The following is a 19,561-nucleotide window of genomic DNA, read 5'->3' as shown; positions in this document are numbered from 1 at the left end:
GCTTTAAACACAAAATTTGCCTTGTCACTCTGTAGAAGGCTGGCTGTGAAGGGCTTCATTCACTGTAGAACTTCAGTCATTCATGCAGAGGACTAACAGCATAAAGGAATTTTTTTGACATTCTGACAAATGGTACTCATTCACATTTTACCTGTATATATTTTCCTGTAGATGCCAGAGGAGCAAGCTTTCTGTGTTTTGGTGAAAATCATGTATGACTATAATTTGCGAGACCTCTACAAAAACAACTTTGAAGATCTTCATTGCAAATTCTATCAGTTGGAAAGACTAATGCAGGTAAATAAAAATTAGGAACCTTTATCATTCAGATTTGTTATCAAAAAAGCTTAACGGTGTTGATGAGCAATGATCAGTTCTAAGAGTTTAGTGAAAACACTACTGAAAATGTAAATAGATTTGGTTTCTGACCAATATTTACATTGATCTTAATATCACAATGTATGTATTTAGCTACTTGACTATTTATAGTTTCATGTTTTAAATATTCAATTTTAATACACTTTGAAGTGAGACTATAGTGAGTTAATCCAGTGAGAAGAATGATGAATATTATTTGTAGAGAAATGAATATATTTGCCAATTAAAAAATTCAAACATATAAGATCTTTCTCCATACTAATTAGTACTACTACCATATTTGGATCTACAGAGGACACTTGGAAAAGACAGAAAGAAGTTGGTAAGAGAATAAAAAGCATCCGGAATACCATACTGTATGAACATAGTTTAATTTTCTTCCATATAATTTTTGTATCCCAAACATTGTTGTTGATGAGCCTCATAATATTTTTTATAAATGTATTTGTGTGAGAAACATTCTTTTATGTATATTAGATATTATAGAACAAAATGGTAAGCAGGGCAAAATTACTGACTAGAGTTGATAAATAGAGTTATTAGGTAGTTTTGAAATTCTGCTCGCAATTGGAAATCTTAAATTTTTAATGGATCTATTCAGCATATTTGTATGACTTTCTAAAGGAGGTGTTGGGAGCCCAGAAAAATGTGAAGGAATAAATGAATGGATTGATGAGTATGTGAGATAGTTGAGGAAGAAGAGTAGTAGTGGAATGTGAGAATAGAAGATGCTGGTAGATGTTCATTGTCATGACCTATCAGGAAATCCCCTGGTGTCTAAAAAGGACGATGAAGCCAGCTGGAGACTGAAAGTCTGGAAGATCGGGGGAGTAAGAGACTGAGAGTTTACAGGGAAGTAGGGAGCAACTTTATTGGGAAGAGTCAAAGACCTTACATATGAAGAAGAAATGGAGAGAAAACCTATCAAATGAGCCATAAGACCAATGGTGGATGAGTGTGGAGGGGGAACGATTCTGGTATCTAGTAACAATGGGCATTATAAAGAAATAGGTTCTTTTTTAAAGATTCAATTTTACCAAGTAAATATTGGAGTTACTTACTATTTACCTTTGTTTCACAGAAGTTTCTATTTTTCAAAGGTTAGTATTACTGAGGGCTTTGAAAATAACATGAATATATATATAGTACTTGAAGAGCAAGTTTGTGATAGTATGAAGAAACTCAGCCTCTTTTATCTATTAGCACTTTTTACTTGTTAACTCTTGATGACCAATTGGAACCTTGGCATATTTGTTTTTCAGAGAGCATGTTATATAAAAATGCTTTATTTTGTTGTTGTGATCTCTTTATGAAAACAAAATGAACATGAATTTGTACATCCTTGCCTGTATTTTGGTTATTAAAATAGCTGATACTTTGTACTTGGTGTTTCATGATTTTGAAAAGCATTTGCTTGTTTAACTTGGGAAGAAATTAAAGCTAGCATAAAGGCATGTTTGGGAGATATTCAGCTTTATGTGTTACACTTTGCACAATTTCACTTTGCCATTTTTGATATTAAAGATAAGTTTTTACTATGTGGTTATGCTTTTGAACTTCCCAAGTGTTGGAAAATACATAGAAATGACATTATAGACCTTAGATGATGTTGATATTAGATGGTATCCAAAGAGACGTGTTTCTTTTCTGACCAGCTAAGAGGTGCACCTTGAATGGGGATGTTGTGATGTGACCCTGTGTTAAGATATTCTTAAGACTGTAGGTGTTTTGTCAGACCCAGCATTTCCCCAAAAATAAGAACACTCAACTGAGCAAGAGATGATCAGCTTTTTGTTTATAACAAGTCAATTATCTGTCATATGATCAATTCTGTTATCACTTCTATGTAGTTACTTAAAATGCAACCAATGCTGGAATACAATGAAATTGACCACAGAAATCTTGCTATAAACTGCACATGTGGCAGGAAGTAAAGCTTCTTCAGTGTTTCGCCTCCTAAGTTTTTCATTTTGACTTTTAGGAACAGCTCCCAGACCTGCACAGCCATTTTTGTGATCTGAACCTGGAGGCTCATATGTATGCATCCCAGTGGTTCCTCACTCTCTTTACTGCCAAGTTTCCGCTCTGTATGGTGTTCCACATCATTGACCTGCTGCTCTGTGAGGTAGGCTGAGCCCAGCTTTCATTCCCAAGCCAAAATAGAAACCTGTTTCTATTTAAAATGGTTACAGTATGATATAAATCCATATCCTATGACAAAAAAAAGCTCTATTGAAATATTTAGTAAAGATTTTTCTGTAATTTTATCATTTGTGCAGAATAAAAATAGTAAGGCATATACAATTCCACAAAGGAAGGTGAGGTGGTTAAATTTTATAACATTAAATACATAATAAACCTATATCTGTGTAATAGTGTATTATCAACATAACAGACTTAAAGTTAAATGAATTTTAAATCAGGTGTTTTAATATCAATGCAATTCTAATAGTAAATATAAGTGATATTTTTGCAGTAATTAATTCCTCTATTCATAAGATATATCTGTGTATGTGTTTGAGGCTCCTGCCAGATGATGAGAAAAGTTTTAGGTCATATAATTATGTCTTTATTTTATTTTTTGAAGTGTCGGGGATTAAACCCAGGGCCTTGTGCTTGTTAAGCACTTGTTCTATCACTAAGCTGTACCCTCGGCCCAGTTATACTTTTAAGCAGTAGAATAGTTCAGAACACAGTTTGCAAAATTACTTAGGTATTTGTTCGTTTATTTTATTATTTTTAGTTCCTTAGGTGGATATGATTATTTATTTATTTATTTTTTGTGGATGGTGCTGAGGTACTCTCTCCACCACTGAGCCCTCCAGCCCCACTTTACTCTTAAGAAATAAGTATTACACATTTTATATTTACCATCAAATGTTTGACAATTAGCATTATAGGCAAGTTACTGAGTGAGAAGTATGTGTTTCGTTTTTTATTTTTTAAAAAATCGAACTTTCAAACCAATGTTAGCTATTTACCTTCACAGAAACTTTTGGCCAATGTACACATTGACATACATTTCATTCAGTCTAAAATATTTATATTAAGCTACTTATGTTCACAACTCAAAAGAATCACCCATTTTGTGTAGCTATGTTTTTAAAATTCAGAAGTTCAATCAACATGTATAGTGTGTAATACATAAACACTTCATTGTCTAGAAATCATGTAAACTAAATAATTACTCTTCATTTTATAATTAAATGAACCTGCCTGGTAAGAATATTACTAGTCAAATTCAAATCAAGTCCTCTAGCTTTATATATATATATATATATATATGCGAGCACTCCACCTCTGAGCCACACACAACCCCAGCCCAGTCTTCAAGGTCTTTGTTTAGCACTTGCGTAGTACCTGCAAGTTGTTGAGCACGTTGTAAGCATGTAAGATTTTGACTCATTTGTAGCATCTTTGATAAACAAGAGAGTCCTGATGGGCTCTCAGAAGAGGTTCTTGAATCATAAATATGTAACAGCTAGGGAAGCTGATTGGTAACACATTAATTTCCCTATTCATTTTACTTACAAATTAGTATGTAAAATGCCATTCTAAATTTAACCTAAAGGAAGAATGCAGAATTGAAGCTAAAACCTATTCAGAGTCAACATGGTATCATCACAATTTACATGAAGCAAATTTAAGCATTTGTACTAAAAATGCTATTTGGCCTGTTTGTCCCAATTGGTGTGGTGATTAGTTCTGACTCACAAACTTTAGGGCAATATGCTTTAAAGGCAAAAACCATGTTTTTGGGTATTGTGAAAACTAATACTAAAAATTAGTCTTGATAAATAAGTCCTCGTGGACATTATTATATTTAGTTAAGGTTAGTATTCATGATGTTTTGTAAAAACAAGAAATTAGGAAGTATGGCATTGTAATAGTTTCTGCATTCTATATAGTATGAGCTTGCAAATATTTGTTATCATTGATTCATTTTTTTTCTGAGTTTATCTAATTTCATACTAGATTAGTTCTATGGTATTCATTATAGAAAAGGAAATGAAATTAATGTTCTTAATCATTCAGCTAAATTGGATTTTCCGATCACTTTTTGGTAGAGTGGTAATGCTGTGGTCTAGTTCACTGGAATGGTGACTTACTAAAGTTGTCTCTGCCTGGCACCTGTTCATGGTTCTTCTAGAACCTAGATTCAGAATTGCTCAGGGAATTTCATCTTGAAGGTACTTAAATTTCTAATTTCAGTTGCTAAGAAAATTAACAGAAAAGCAAACTAAATTCATAAGCCTTCCCATCACTTGTCAACTGTGATTCACAATCACAGTGGGAGAAGGATTTTAATGTTCATTAAAATTAATAAAAGCATCATAACTATTATTTTCCTTCCCCTTTAACCTGTTCTCTGTAGTAGTTAAGGAAGTTGCATAGCTTTCCAAAACATGGGGGTGGGTTTGTAATAACACCATCGTAATATCCAGGGAAATAACTGAGTGAAGTCAGTTTTCAAAATAAATTTTATTGGGAACAATGTTTTAGTATGCTCCAGGATGTTCGTTCTTTCCACTAACTTGTCTTTGTCAAGGGTTATTTTGCAAAGGAAATTTTGAATAAACTTTTACTTCCTGCCTGTGTTTTTTCTTTGCCCCTTTCCTTCTTTTAGTTAATAAAATATTTATATCACAAGCTATTCTTTCATATGTGATAGAATATTCTAAGAAATGGTAACATAGTCATAAATAGATTGTCCTTTAGATGTTTGTTTTGTCATATTTTCTCTCTTTAAGAAAACAACCAAATTTTGATGGTTTGAATCAATATTTAATTGCAAATGGAATGTTTTGAAATTCTCAAATGGAAAGGTGTTGATTTTTCAAAGTTTATCATTTTGACAAAAATTATTGTTCTGCAAAGCCTTTTACCCAAGGATTCTACTTAAAGTAAAAAGGAAAGACCTTGCCTTGGAGAATTCATTTCCAGAAGGTCTATTGTCATTGCGTGCTTTCCTACCTGCCTTATGTCCTTTTAAAGAGTTCTGTCATCCCCAGATTGAAAATATGAAGCTAATTTAGCAAGAAGGGAATAATTTTATAGATACTGACAATGCAGTCTCACTAAAAAAACAACAACAACAAAAAAAAAACAACAGCAACAACAACAACAAAAGCCCTCCTAGTTGTTAATAGCTTTACCTAAAATGTTTACTTAAACTGGAATATATTGCAACTAGGGCTAATTCCTAAGTTTGGTGGAAGAAGGATCACAAAAGAATTTGAAACTAGAGTTCAAAAATACATTCTCTTATATTAAGATGAATAGAACTCTCTGTAGATTGTCTTTTAGCCAGTAATTGAAATGAAAATCATTTTTTAAAAGTCTGTTTTATTGTCTGCCTCTATTTGGAGAGATAAGAAAAAAGCTAAATGTGTTAACATTTAAAGTGTAAATGTTGTGATGTTAAACTATCAAGAATAAAAACACTGAACTTTTAAAAATAATTTATTGAAATATAACAGAATAAAAAAGTATATATAAAAATAGTATAAAACTTGAGAGTTTTTCACAAAAATGTACATATTAAGGTAACCAGCAGCACCCACGTCAAAAAAGTAGGATGTCATCTCATGTCAGAAGCCCGCCTTCACTACCCCTTTTTAGTAACTACCTCTCTGAAGAAAGATCACTATTCTGACTTTTAACACCATAGATCAGTTTTGCTTGTTGTTAAACTTTATGTACATGCAGTTTTGGAATATGTATGTTTTTCTGTTTTATTCCTCATGTTTGTGAGATTTATCCTTATTGTTGCATCTTCCCTTGGTTTATTTGTTCCATTGTGTGACTATTCTACAGTTTATCCATTCTTCCATTCTCTTCTTGACAGACATTTGAATCGTTTCCAGCTTAAGGCTGCTACCAACATTCTTGAACTTACTTTTGGTGAACATAGATGTGTATTTTTGTGGGTACCTGAGAGTGGAATTGCTGGATTGGGATGTGCACATGTTCAGCTTGAGGAGATAGAGCAAACAACTCTACAAAATAACAAGACTATTTCTTTTTTAAAAAAAGTTTTTTTTTTTTTTTTTCTTAATGCAGTAAAGGTCTTTCTTTCTTGTGGTCAAAGACAGGCTTTGTTTTGTTTTTAGAAGTAGATACTAGGTCAGACTATAGTTCATGAATATACAACAGAATGAAACTCATTTGGTGATAAAAGTGATTCACTTGATGTCTGAAGCTGCATACAGAAGAGCTGGCCAAGAGCTGGATCACTTTGTGTTTACCCTGATGGGGAAAATCTATCACAGTGTTCAGTTTTAGAAGAAGCAGTATGGAAACAGGTATAACAAGGGAATTAAGATATTGGCCTTTTTAAGTCAAGTCTTCTTGGATCATCATTTTGAAGTTACTTGTTGTATATGTAAGTTTCAGTGTCTTTATTTGTAAAATGAACTAGCAATACCTATCTTTCATGTTTTGTGTAAGAACTGAGACTGTGATATAAAATGCTTGGCACTATGCCTAAATATCAATTAATAAGAATGTCTTTCTGAATGATGTTTATCTGTATAGCCCTTCTAGTTACTTCTCACTTTTTTTCTGACTGGCTTTCTATTCACCTCTTCCCCTCTAGTTGAGATACTTCTTTGTTGAAAGCAAAATTTTAGCCAGTGACCTTAATGGAAGTTTTATTCTTTCTCAGCAGTGATTCAAATAATTCTCTAAAAAAATTTTTTTCCCCTTCCCCTTCACCTTCTTACAAAACACATGAGGAAAACTCCAGTATTTCTCTGAGTCTTGACAGGATAACTGACAGCTGGTGTTTGAAGTTGACTCTTCCCAGATAGTTCAATTTTTAGACTACCAAATATATTCAGCTTTATATAGTAACTTGGCATTTCATGAAATTGACCCTTTAAATTATAGTGTATCTCCCTGCGTTTCCTTTTTTAGGATGATGGGGGAAAAAAGACATTTCTACATTATTTGATTAAATACCACCAGGTATATTTCCCCTTTCAAGGCAGTTTTCTGAACTTATCTGAAGAGTTGATTCATTATATAATATTCTCCCTTTATACCACCAATTTTCCCTAAAACTTCATCAGAATGAGCTGATATAAGGAAGATTAAAACCTCTCACAGACATACATGTTTCTGAAAACTCTAGTAGCCACAAGATTAAAGAGAAAGAAAAATGCTTTAACTAACCAATAAAAACTATGTAGGCTACTTTTAAGTTTTAATGTATCCACAGAAATTTTCAGGACCAGAAACTGTTTCTGAAATCTCTTTCCTGGATCATGAAAGAAATCCCATTCAAAATAAAATAAAGTACTTAGGAGTAAACTTAGCTAAGGAAGTGAAAGACCCCTACAAGAAAATTACAAAATACTAATAAAAGAAATTGAAGAAGACACTAAAAAATGGGAAAACTGCCCATGTTCATGGATTAGAAGAATATCATTTAAAAATGCCTATTCTATCTAAAACAGTCTACAGATCAGTGCAGTCCCTGTCAAATTACTAATGATTTTATTCACAAAAGTTTGAAAAAGAAGTTTAATAATGTATATGGAAGTGCAAAAGACCCAAGTAGCTTAAATAATCTTGAGCAGAAAGAGCAAAGCTGGAGGCATCACAATACCCGATTGCAAGACCACTACAGAGTAATAATAACAGAACCTCATGATATGGCATAACCACAGGCACACAGACGACCAGTGGCACAGAATGGAGATCCCAGAAGTAAATCTATACTTTTACAGCCAAATGGTTCATGACAAAGATGCCAAAAACATGGATTGGAAAGAGGAAGTCTGTTGAACAAATGCTGCTGGGAAGACTGGACATCCACATGCAGAAGACTTGAAACTTGACCTCTCACTTCTTACAGAAGCTAACTCAACAAGGATCAAAGATCTTACTTTGAGACTTGAAACTTTGAAACTGCTAGAAGACAAAAGGGGAAACATTTCAAGATATTGGAATCAGCAGTGATTTTCTGGCTAGACCCCAAAAGCATAGGAAACAAAATAAAAAAATTAACCAATGGGATTATATCAATCTAAAAAAACTTCTGCACAGCAAAGGAAGCATCATCAGTACATGATGGGACAACCTGTAGAACAGTGGGAAATAAATTGCCTTATTCTTCTGACAGAAGGTTAATGTGCAGAATATATATAAAGAATTCAAAAGGATTAACAGTAAAAAATAAATTACTTAGTTTAAAAAAGGGAAAAAATAAATAAATAAAAAATAAATTTAAAAAAGGGAAATAATCTAAATAGGCCTCAAAAAAAAACAAAACAAAAAAAAGATACAAAAAAAGTGCTTAATATCACTAGCCGTCAAGGAAATGCAAATCAAAACTGTAGTGAGTTGCCATCACTTCCCAGTTAGGATGGCTGTTATTAAATAAACAAACAAGCAAATAAATAAATAAATAAACAAACCACATGCTGGCTAGCTTCAGCAGGAGGAGAAACTCTTACACATCATTGGTAGGATCATAAATTAGTATAGCAACTATGGAGCACAGTACAGAGGTTCCTCAAAAACTACAAATAGATGTACCCTATAATCCAGTATCCCACTCCTGGATATATATCCAAAGGAAAGGAAATAAGCATATAAAAGAGATTCCTGCATGTCCATGGTTATTGCAGCACTGTTCACAATAGCTAAGATATGGGATCAACCTAGGTGCCTTACAACAGATAAATGGATAAAGATAATATAGCATGTATATACACAATGGACTATTTTTCGCCATAAAAAAAGAATGAAATCCTGTTATTTGCCACAAAATGACTGGAACTCAAGAACATCATATTAAGCAAAATAAGCCAGACACAGAAATACAAGTACCTCATATTCTCTCTTATATGTGGAAACCAAAAAATGTTTACCTGAAAGTAGAATAGTAATTACTAAGGGTGGGAGAAGGATGCCAGGGGATAAGGGGAGAGAGTTGGAGAATGGTGGTCAGATATGTTCAGTGTACGCTGCATGGATGGATGGAAAGATCACATTAAAGCCCATTAGTATATATAGTTAATACAGTTTAATACAAATAATAATATAAGACCTTATTGCTGGACTCCAACTTTTTCCCACATAGAAGAATCTTTATAGTTCTTACATCCATTGGCTTAAAACTCTTTCTTAGGCCTTCATTAAATTTGACCTCACGAGCAGAAATCTCCAGTTAAAATGGAAGAACCATTGTCTGTGCTTCTTATGACTTTTAGAAGAATGAACCAACCAACCTATCTTCCTTCCTTCCTTCCTTCCTTCCTTCCTTCCTTCCTTCCTTCCTTCCTTCCTTCCTTCCTTCCCAGACATTTATTGAACTAAATAAATTAAAATCTAACTTAATGCCAAGCATTTAACTAATGCCTGTTTAGGTATACAACAATAAAGAAAAGGCAGATAAAACTATTGACCTCATAAGGTTTTTGTATTTGTAGAAGAGACAGACAATAAACAAATGGTTAAGTAGGATAGATAGCATATCAGAATTTAAAAGGTATATGGAGAAAAATAAAAGGAAGGAAAAGAAATATAACAGATCTTAACAGGGCCTTTTGACCCTCATAAAGACTTTAGGTTTTACTGGACAGCGATGAGAAACCAGTAGAGAGTTTTAAATATAGGAGTGGGGTGCAAGGATATACATTTGATTCTGATCACTTAGGTTACACTGTTGAAAAAAAATATTGTGAGAGTGGGTGTGGTGGTGCACACCTGTATTCCCAGCAACTTGGGAGGATGAAGCAGGAAGATTGCAAGTTCAAGACCAGCCTTGGAACTTTGTGAGAGCATATTTCAAAAAATAAAAAGGGCTGGGGATGTAGTCAAGTGCTAGAGTGCCCCTGGGTTCAATCCCCATTTTATGGTTTGGTTATAAGTTGTTCCCCAAAAGCTTCTGTGCAAATGAGAAATGTTCAGAGGTGAGATGATTAGATTGTGAGAGCTGAGACCTTATTAGTCTATCCTAGTTTGAGTGGACTAGCTGGATAGTAACTGTAAACAGGTGGGTTGTGGCTGGAGGTGGTGAGTTACTGAGGGCCTGCCTGGAAGTGTTCATCTTCCCCAGGGCCCCTGCCTTTTTCCCTCTTCTCTGCTTACTGGCCTCCATGCCCTTCCATCGTGATGTTCTGCCTCACCTTGGGCCCAGAGCAATGAACACCAACCTTGCAGTAAATCCCTGGAACCATGAGCCAAATAAACAATTCTTCCTCTAGAATGTTCTTGTGAGGCATTTTTTGATCACAGCGAAGCAAAGCTGACTAACACACCCAGTACCAAGGAAAAAACTACTGCAAGGACTCAAGGGGGAAGGTAGGATGCATTCGCAGTAACCTGGGTGGGGGACCATGGTTGTTTGGAACAAGGTGGTGACAGTGAAAGTAGTAAACAGTGGTTGAATTGTGGACAGCTTTCAATGGTAGAGGCAGTAGGACATGCTGATGAATCAGCTAGGGTGAGTTCATGTTCCCTTTTAATGTAAAGGCTAAAGGAAAGAATGGCTGGCTCCACCATGTCTGTGCTTCTGGGAATATATTAGAAACACTGTTCTTATGGAATGACTGAGAAATGTTATTGTTACTGACATTTCTCAATCATTTATTCTGATAGTGCTCATGTTGCATTTTCTCTGTAGTGTTATATTCTAAAAGCAGGTTTTGATATCCATGGGAACATTTACTGTTAATAGTTGGTGTCTTTAAACAAAAATATAGAGTGAAATAATTATGAAAGATGAACAACAGGACAGTAAATGTGTCAGACTTTATACCTTTAAGTAAAGGTTTATTCTTACTGCATCAGTAAAATCAGAACACGCTACTTTGTGGATTCACAAGGACTATGTAGCTTGGACCTGTTCAATAATCCACAGTATTCGGTTGTTGTGTTCTTAGTTCTCATGATCCTTAGAAAAAGGATCACTGACTTATAGTTAAATGGTGACAAAAAATTTTGTTGCCCTAATAAAAATCTTCCAGTTCATAATGAATTTAATAACCAAAGTTACTTTGTAGTGTTGTTGTTGCAGACAAGCTTTTAACAGCCAGCCACCTAACTGTTCTTTCCACCTGTCCGCCTGGCTCTTTTATTCTGTTGTTGTTCAAATAACCCATAGAAAACTTTGTAAAAGGCACATCAGATTATGTTACTGTTACGTCAAAAACCTTGCAGTGGTTTCCCACTAAGTAACACATTCATCATTTGGCTTGGTAATCTTGCCCTCCTCCTCCCTAGTGATGTCTAAGAGTCTTACTGTGCTTTGAGATCAGTCTTCTTTCAGTTTCTGAACACTTTAGGTTTTTTCAAGATGAATTCATGTATGGATTCTTTTCCTTCTGCCTATAGTATGTTCCTTACTCTTTCCCTGGCTGCGTTTCCCCTCTATGGTTAAATGTTGCTTCCTGTAAGCAGCTTTCCCTGACCATCCATTCTTAGGGAGGTGCATCCTTTTACCTCCTCTGAGAATACTCTGTGGTTTGTGGTTCTTTATCTGCTTTGTATTCCTTTCCAATGCTTTCCCTAACTAGGTTTTAATTTTCCAAAAGGAAGAGCTTTGTCTTTTTTGTGTACTACTGAATACCTAATATCTGTTTGATATATGATAGACACATACAAAGAATCTGTGGAAGAAAAATAGAAAAGAAGAATTAGTGGACAATTCTTATCATTGACAATTTTTATCATTGTCATTTAAATGCTGAAAGGCAACTTACTTCTTGAGTTGTACAAGCAAAACAATAAATTCATACCTTTAGGGATTCCTTTCTTAGTTATTTTAAGAACTATAAACCCAGACATACAGCTCAAATACAGTGGAGGTTTATAATAAATATAGAGGAAATCCAGAAAAAGTTAACCTGGTTCCTGTGGAAGAACAGGCACCATAGTAACCCAGGCACTCACTCTATGAATCAGAGAATTGTCCTTTTCCTAACCTACTTCTTTTTGGCTTTGTGTAGGTCCTAAAACATCTTAGAAAGGTCTGCATGACATTTTAACTCTGATGCCTATAGTTTTTAGCAATCTCCTTATGTAACTTTTAGATAAAATTCCTAGAGAGAATCTGGGTGTTCTTCTACATATTTTAAAATAAGTCTGCATAGTCATTGGTCACAGGTATGGGTCCTCTTTGGTCAGTTGTCCATCTCTTGACTAGTATGCTGTGCAGGGGATTGGAGTGGGGTGAGTCACACCACCTGCAACCTTCATAACAGGAGCTGTACCTGGAGGCAGATTTCGCGAGAAGGAATGTTGGTGAATCTGGCACAGAAAACATCTTGAGTGTATAAGTAGCTCCTAGGCTTAAGTTCGTAGTGTCAGCAGCATTGAAAGTAAATGTTTGATAAGCATATTTACAAATAAAACTCATTCATCTCAAAAACAAGTCATATATCTCTTAGCCATGGGTATTTATTTAATTAGATTGGAAGAATGGTTGTGAAATAGGGTAGAATCTTTAAAATTATAATTTGTTCCTCAGAAATGTAATGGTGCTAATGCCTATAAAGTAAATTAAAAATGAGATATTGTATTATAAAGTAGTTAATTACCTTTGCTGTCCTGTTTTATGCATACCCAATTTTTGTTTGTTTTTGGAGCTGGGGATTGAGGGTGCTTTATCACTTAGCTACACACCCCCAGTCCTTTTATATATATACATGTGTGTGTGTGTGTGTGTGTGTGTTTTAGTTGTAGTTGGACACAATACCTTTATTATTTATTTATTTTTATGTGGTGCTGAGGATCAAACCTAGCACCTCCAGCATGCTAGGTGAGCACTCTACTGCTGAGCCACAACCCCAACCCCACCAGTCCTTTTTTTAATTAATATTTTTATTGTAGATAGATACATTTCCTTTATTTATTTGTTTGTTTGTATATTTATTTTTATGTGGTGCTAAGGTTCTAACCCACTGCCTCTCACATACTAGGCAAGTGCTCTATCACTGAGCTACAATTGCAGCCCCCTCACCCAAGTCCTTTATTTATTTATTTATTTATTTATTTTTGAGGCTGGGTCTTGCTAAATTACTGAAGTTCTAAGTTGCTCAGGCTGGCTTTGAACTTATGATCCTTCTGCCTCAGGCTCCCAAATTGCTGGGGATTGCAGGCATGCACCAACCACATATATACCCAATTTTAGATGATAACCTCTCAGGCTTCTCTTTGTCACAGAGTTTTGAGGCTAGAATGTTGGTAGACTTCATCAATAAGAGTGTTTCTGGACCATGCACTTTACTCAAAACTGGATACATTGTTCTACTCCAAACAGTGCTGAACTTCACATCTCTCACACAGTTGGCCAATTTAGAAATAGGTTTTTGGTTGTTTTTGTTTTGTTTTGTTTTTTAACTCACACAGGTCTGATGAGTCTTGACCTTTGTGTTCATGGCAAGCAGATAGTTTTGTATGTCTTATGAAATCATCATTATACCTGGTGTATGTAATCCCAGCAACTCAGGAGGCTGAAGCAGGAGGATTGCGAGTTCAAGACCAGCTTCAGCAATTTCAGGAGACCTGGTCTCAAAATAAAAAAGGACTCAGGATAGAGCTTAGGAGTAGAGTACCCCTGGGTTAAAAAATAAAAAAAGGAAAGAAAAAGAAAAAGTCGGGGTGGGGGAGAAGGAGGAAGGAGAAAATGGAAGAGGGAAGAGAAATAGGCTTCATAAGCTATGCTCATTATAAGGGTGAAGTCTTGTCAGTTCTCAGCCTCAGTTTGAGTGTCTCATCCAGGACTGTTGATCTCTTATCCCAGGTGCTCCTCCCATCATGCAGCAGGATTTCTCATGTGAATTCCTTCTCCTGACGCTCCAGGCACTCCGCTCCAGCTGCCCTTTTCGTGTACTTTATCATCAGCATTCATCGTGTGGCATTTTAACCAAATAAGGATTTGACCTTTTCATCATTTATCCAGGGCCTCTTACTTATATCTGGACATTCCAATACTAGAATTGCCACCATCTAGTGGTCCAGCTACCAGGACAAGAATGCTGATTATATTGGTTAAAAAGAGCCAAAATAGGACCTTCTGGTTTCCTGCTTTCTGGGTTGTCTCACCAGAGCATTCAGAAGCTTTTCTGTTTTAGAAGTCCACTTGACATTTTGACTCTCATCCATGTACTAGTAGTATAGACCACTGTATTCTTCTGTTCTGAGGAATAATGCCACAAAACTTTCCATAGTTGAATAGAGCTATTACCTGCTGGCCCACTGCTCATTGACCTATTGAATTGCAATTTGGTCCACGTCATAGTCTGGTAACAACATAGTAGTTGTTTCTTAGAGTATTACATTGTTCTTGTAGAAGGTACTTAAAGTATCTGGTAATATGTTTCTTACTCAAGGAATGGTCCTGTTGTTCTCTTAATATCCCAATGCAGGTATACACTACTTCAGACTAGTTCTTTTGGTTTGCTAATTGACAGATAGTCAATAATTCATTTTTAAATAAGAATTCTTAATACAGGAGAAAATGTGTGCGTTCTTAGTGTTTGGAATGTCTGTTATTTAAAATATTATTCACTAAAAGCAACATATAACGCTTGTAAAAGAATGAAAGATATCTTATAGTACTGAAAAACCCCTAGTTTATGTGTCCTCTATTTTCTCACTAAATACAATCAAAACATATTTTTCCTAATCATTAATAGTCTCTCAATAGTTTAAAATAAATAACAATAAGTTGAAGTTAATATTGCTGAATATATTTAAATAGTAAGAGTTAACTTGAAACACATCACGTTTTTAGGCTTCTGAAAAAACAGATCACCTTTAGAAACTCCATGTTGCATTGCCTATTCACCTGTCTACCTGTATGATCTTATGCTTGTTCCAGATCCCATATTTGATTTCCATAATCAGTACTGTTTCTGTTTCTGGGTAGTGGTGAAGTACATGGAAATTTTACAAATACTTCTTGTTCTGTGAGAACATCCTCCTAATATCAGAAGTGTATAATGATGTGGTCCAGTATCAGTACCGAGAGATACTGTCCAGAACCCACTGCCATTTGGTCAGTCACTGACAGTTCTGAAAGCTGGATGGAGTCATTCTCTTCTCCAGGCTCTCATCACCTGCTGTCGTCGTCGGCACAGAACCATCGGGGTGGGGAATCCTGGTGGGTGGGGCTCCTCCATGGGCTTTTCCCTCTCCGCTCTCTCTCCAGGGAAGCCTTGGGTCTGTCAGCTTCCTACCCTAGGGACCCCTCAGGGAATGTTTCTGTGGAACGTCTCTCACTTTTTCTCAGATTTTGTCTTTTGCCTTCTGCTTTTACTCCTTCACCCTATTCATTGCCTTCTTTCCCCTCAGGTTTTGGCCTGGGTTTTAGTCAGTCAGTTTTATCAGGACTAATTTTTCAAATCTGACTGGAATGAAGAAGAGAGTGAATGCAGCCTCTTGCCCTGGCCCCCGGGCTCTACCATAAATACATCAAACATGGTTCCCTCTGCCACCATGGCTCCTGGGGCATCTTTGTTCTAAAAGTCTCCACCTCATTTCTGGGCTTAGAACTGTATTCTAGAAGACCCTCTTTGTCCTTGGTCAGTGGGTGCCTAGTCCCAAAAGGAAATGAGGGAATGATAGAGGAGGAAAAAAAATCTAGTCTGGCTTACCTGTTGTCAAACTTGGATTCTAATTGGTACTTAATGTTTAATAAGCTTGTTCATTTTGAGGCCCTTGGTATCATTTGTCTTCATCCAGTCTTTAGAGACATTAAAACTTTCCTCCAGCTCTGCCAGGCTGGGTGAAGACAGTAGAAACAGATAGTAGAGACCTGGGAGGTAGGGAAGGACAGGAGAGAAAGCCCTGGCGAAACTGCAGCCACACAACAGAGGGCTAAGAACCAGTGACCCCTCAGATAGGGGGCCACCCTCTCCTTACAGCAAGGAGGGTTTCTAAGGGCTTCTCTCTACCATTTTAAAATTGTGCTAGCCAGTATTTTTTATCTGTGTATTTTTCTCCAAGAAATATGAACCAGTTTTTAATGCTTTGGTAAAGATAATTCTGGATTTCTTTGAAGATCATTGATAAACCTGAATTACAGATTATCCCCTTCATTACAGGGGATGTAGCTCAATGGTAGAGAGCCTGCCTAGTAGGCATGAGGCCCTGGGTTTGATCCCAGCACCACACAAATACAATAAAAAGAAATAAATCGGCCCTTACCAAAATTTATGTTTCAAGATTATGTAAACACACACACACACACACACACACACACAGTCAAGAATGTGGTGGGATGAAGAATGGGAGAAAGTATTTGCAAATCACATATCTGATAAAGGCCTTGTGTCTAAAATATATAAGGAACTCTTCTTACAACCCGATAAAAAGACAAGTAATGTAATTTAAAAATGGACAAAGTATCTTAATAGACTTTCCCCAAAGAAAATACAAGTAGTCAATAAAATAATGAAAAGATGTTTAATATCATCAGCCATCAGGGAAATGCAAGACAAAGCCACACCCAATACTCTGCAGGCCTACTAGAATGGCTACAATAAAAAAGATGGATTTAAAACGCTGTTGAGAATGTGAACCAAGGCACAGCAGTCCAGGATTTTGGCTGGAGGAGGGGGGTGAGGATGGGTGTGGGGGGGGCGACAGAGAATGGAAATGCTCTGGAATTAGTGTTGACAGTTGTATAACCTGTGACTATTAAAAAAAAAAAACACACTGAAATGTATACTTTAAATGGTCAAATTTTATCTGTTTTATAAAACTTACAGTAATAGGAAATACTTGTTAAACATAAAAGTTCTAGAGGCTCATCTCAGGCACAAGATTCTTTCCCCTGAAGCCCTAGGAAATCTGTATGCCTAATAAATATCCTCAGGTTTTCATTTCCTATTAAAAGAAAGCTGTTAACAGTTGTATGTACATAGTCCTTGAAATGTGCTCAGATTAAAGGATGGGTATTTTTTGATCACTTTAATCAAATGCAAGCAACATAAGCAAAGAATTACTGGGGTGCAATTTTCTGTTCCACATGGGAGTTACTGAATGATCTAGGCTTGTCCTTTCTCTAGAAGAGAAAGAGTGAGGTGGAGAGGCATGAGGTAGTGCCCCTTTTTCATTTCTTTGAATTCATTAGTTTTACAAATTCTAGGAAGTAAGCTAATGTCCAAGGTAATGAATTCAGAGAAACAGGAGACTTACAGGAAATATCCAGCAATGTTTCCGTGGTGGTTTTAGTGTTGATTCTGGGGGTAAAACCTTGATGTGCAGATTTTTTTTCAAGGTTTGTTAGTTATGTGTTACCATGGGCCTATCAACAAAGCCAAGTTGACAAAGAGCAGATGTGTGTTTTAAGAGCTAAACTTCCTCAGCAATAGTCTCTGGATCAGATTTGTTTCATAGCAGTGCTGCAGCAGGACAAATTGTTATTAAAAATAGGCATATATTTTATTTCATGAAGATTTAGGAGAACAAGGTGGATCCTTTTAGTGTAAGCATTTAACAAATAGAGAATGAAGGTGGGTCTGCTTTTTCCTGTTAAGAGTACCTGTGGGCTTATCCAGATGTGTACTTTCACTGAGTTGGAAAATGTATATATGATCATTAATAGCACCCTATAAACAAGAAGCTTAAAATTCTCTTGAAAATCTGAAAGTGTTCCTTTCCCCAAATTTAACACAGGTATTTAAAAATTCTATTCACAAGTACCTTTTTTAAAAAAGAGGGGGAAGTACATCTTGATACTCAATAAATTCTTTATGGTTGATTCCAGTCACTCATACTTTGTTTAAACCTATTTCTTTCTTTAACAATAAAATAGATAATCAAACTTTACAGAGTCCACTCCTACATGGACAGTTTACTAGAATGGTTTTGCTGCATGTCAGCCCATGTGAGCTGTAGAGCAGATGTTCTGTTCAATTCAGGTCTGGGAATGTGATTTTGAAAAGCTCTTCTCACTTCCCCACTTTTTCTGAAGCTTGTGGTTACACTATTAGCTGCTAACAGGCATCTTCTGTGCCTCAGCTTGAAGCATGGGGTTCTATCAAATGGAACTTCAATGCTCGCTTGGACTTGCTGTGTGCAGTGGACCCAGGGTGAGCCCTTAGCCAGCATTTATTGTGACTATTTTATGCCAGTCATAGTACTTGATGATGAGGACACAGAACCAATAGACATTCTTGGAAAGAGACAGGTTTTGTGATCAGATGAAATACGATGATTGTATTACTTTGGATCTTATGAATTTGTAAGTCCGAAATTTATTAAATATTATCAATTTCCTGTGCTTCAACCTAATAGTGTACTGAGAATAGTGATCCCTTGGAGATAAGATCATAAGAACAATGTCTAATTCATGCTGGGGGTGTGTGCATCTACTGTTCAATTCCATATTACTGGACCATTATAGTTACTATTTATATAATATGAAGACCTCTGTGATTTCTTCTTGTCACACTTATTGAGAGTCTAGTTTGTGTCTGACAGTCCCCCAAACTCAGAATTCCTTTGAGGTTGAATATCATCTGTTAAAAAGGCATGTAAATTCTGCATTTTGCTGCACAATACAGCTATAGTTGTCTTAGTATCCTTTTTCTTCCCATATTCAAATAGAAGTTGTCTGTCCAAAAAGACAGCATGCCCTGGCTTTCCCTCTCCTCACACAGTCCCTCCACCTCAGAGGTCTTGCATACTTCTGTTTGGCAAGTTTAGTTATACAAATGGGAAACCTTTGGAAGGCAAGGGCATGGGGGAATTGATGGTTTTAGAAAGGTATATTTGAGACCACCAAAATAATTGTGTTGAAATATTAACTGTCATATACACATTAAGAATAAATACTGACATTGTAGATTATTGTTGTTTTTTTAAGTTTGCCTGGTAGCATATGTGCCTATCTTTTGTGTTAAGAATACACTTAAGAGTATGTGATATAGCACCAAATTGTCTAACAGTGCTAAATTTTTGCAGAATTATGGAGGAGGGAACGCATTACACAATGTATGCAGAATTTTTAGATCAGATTTCCTTTTATAGCCATTTCTCTGATGCACCTTTTATATTTGGGGAAAAGGAACTCATAGAATACATTAATGTGTTATGTTACATCAGCAGGATAACTAGACTTTTAAGGTTAGTTTATTAATGGCTTATATGGGAATTTAAAAGGAACATAGTACTTTATTTTAAAGGCATTGAAAGGAGTAAATACATGGATGCCTCTCTA

The 19,561-nt window shown here is 35.7% G+C and overlaps 1 protein-coding gene and 1 long non-coding RNA gene across 4 annotated transcripts in view; one reads left to right on the top strand and one right to left on the bottom strand.

The window, feature by feature from the left end:
• Rabgap1l (RAB GTPase activating protein 1 like) overlaps positions 1–19,561 on the top strand; it is a 620,475-nt gene that overhangs the window by 392,172 nt on the left and 208,742 nt on the right. For all 3 annotated transcript variants that reach the window (XM_071600291.1, XM_071600292.1, XM_027935052.2), the window contains 2 exons: positions 172–297; positions 2,360–2,503. In XM_071600291.1, coding sequence (XP_071456392.1) covers positions 172–297; positions 2,360–2,503 — 270 coding nt within the window. The remainder of the gene's footprint in view (positions 1–171; positions 298–2,359; positions 2,504–19,561) is intronic.
• Positions 1–19,561, bottom strand: part of LOC114092471 (uncharacterized) — a 353,583-nt gene that overhangs the window by 218,705 nt on the left and 115,317 nt on the right. The window lies entirely within an intron of this gene.

Source organism: Marmota flaviventris, chromosome 12 (genome assembly GCF_047511675.1).
Source record: "Marmota flaviventris isolate mMarFla1 chromosome 12, mMarFla1.hap1, whole genome shotgun sequence".
NCBI classification, from domain to species: Eukaryota; Metazoa; Chordata; class Mammalia; order Rodentia; family Sciuridae; genus Marmota; species Marmota flaviventris.
This window is presented reverse-complemented; position numbering and strand designations above follow the sequence as displayed.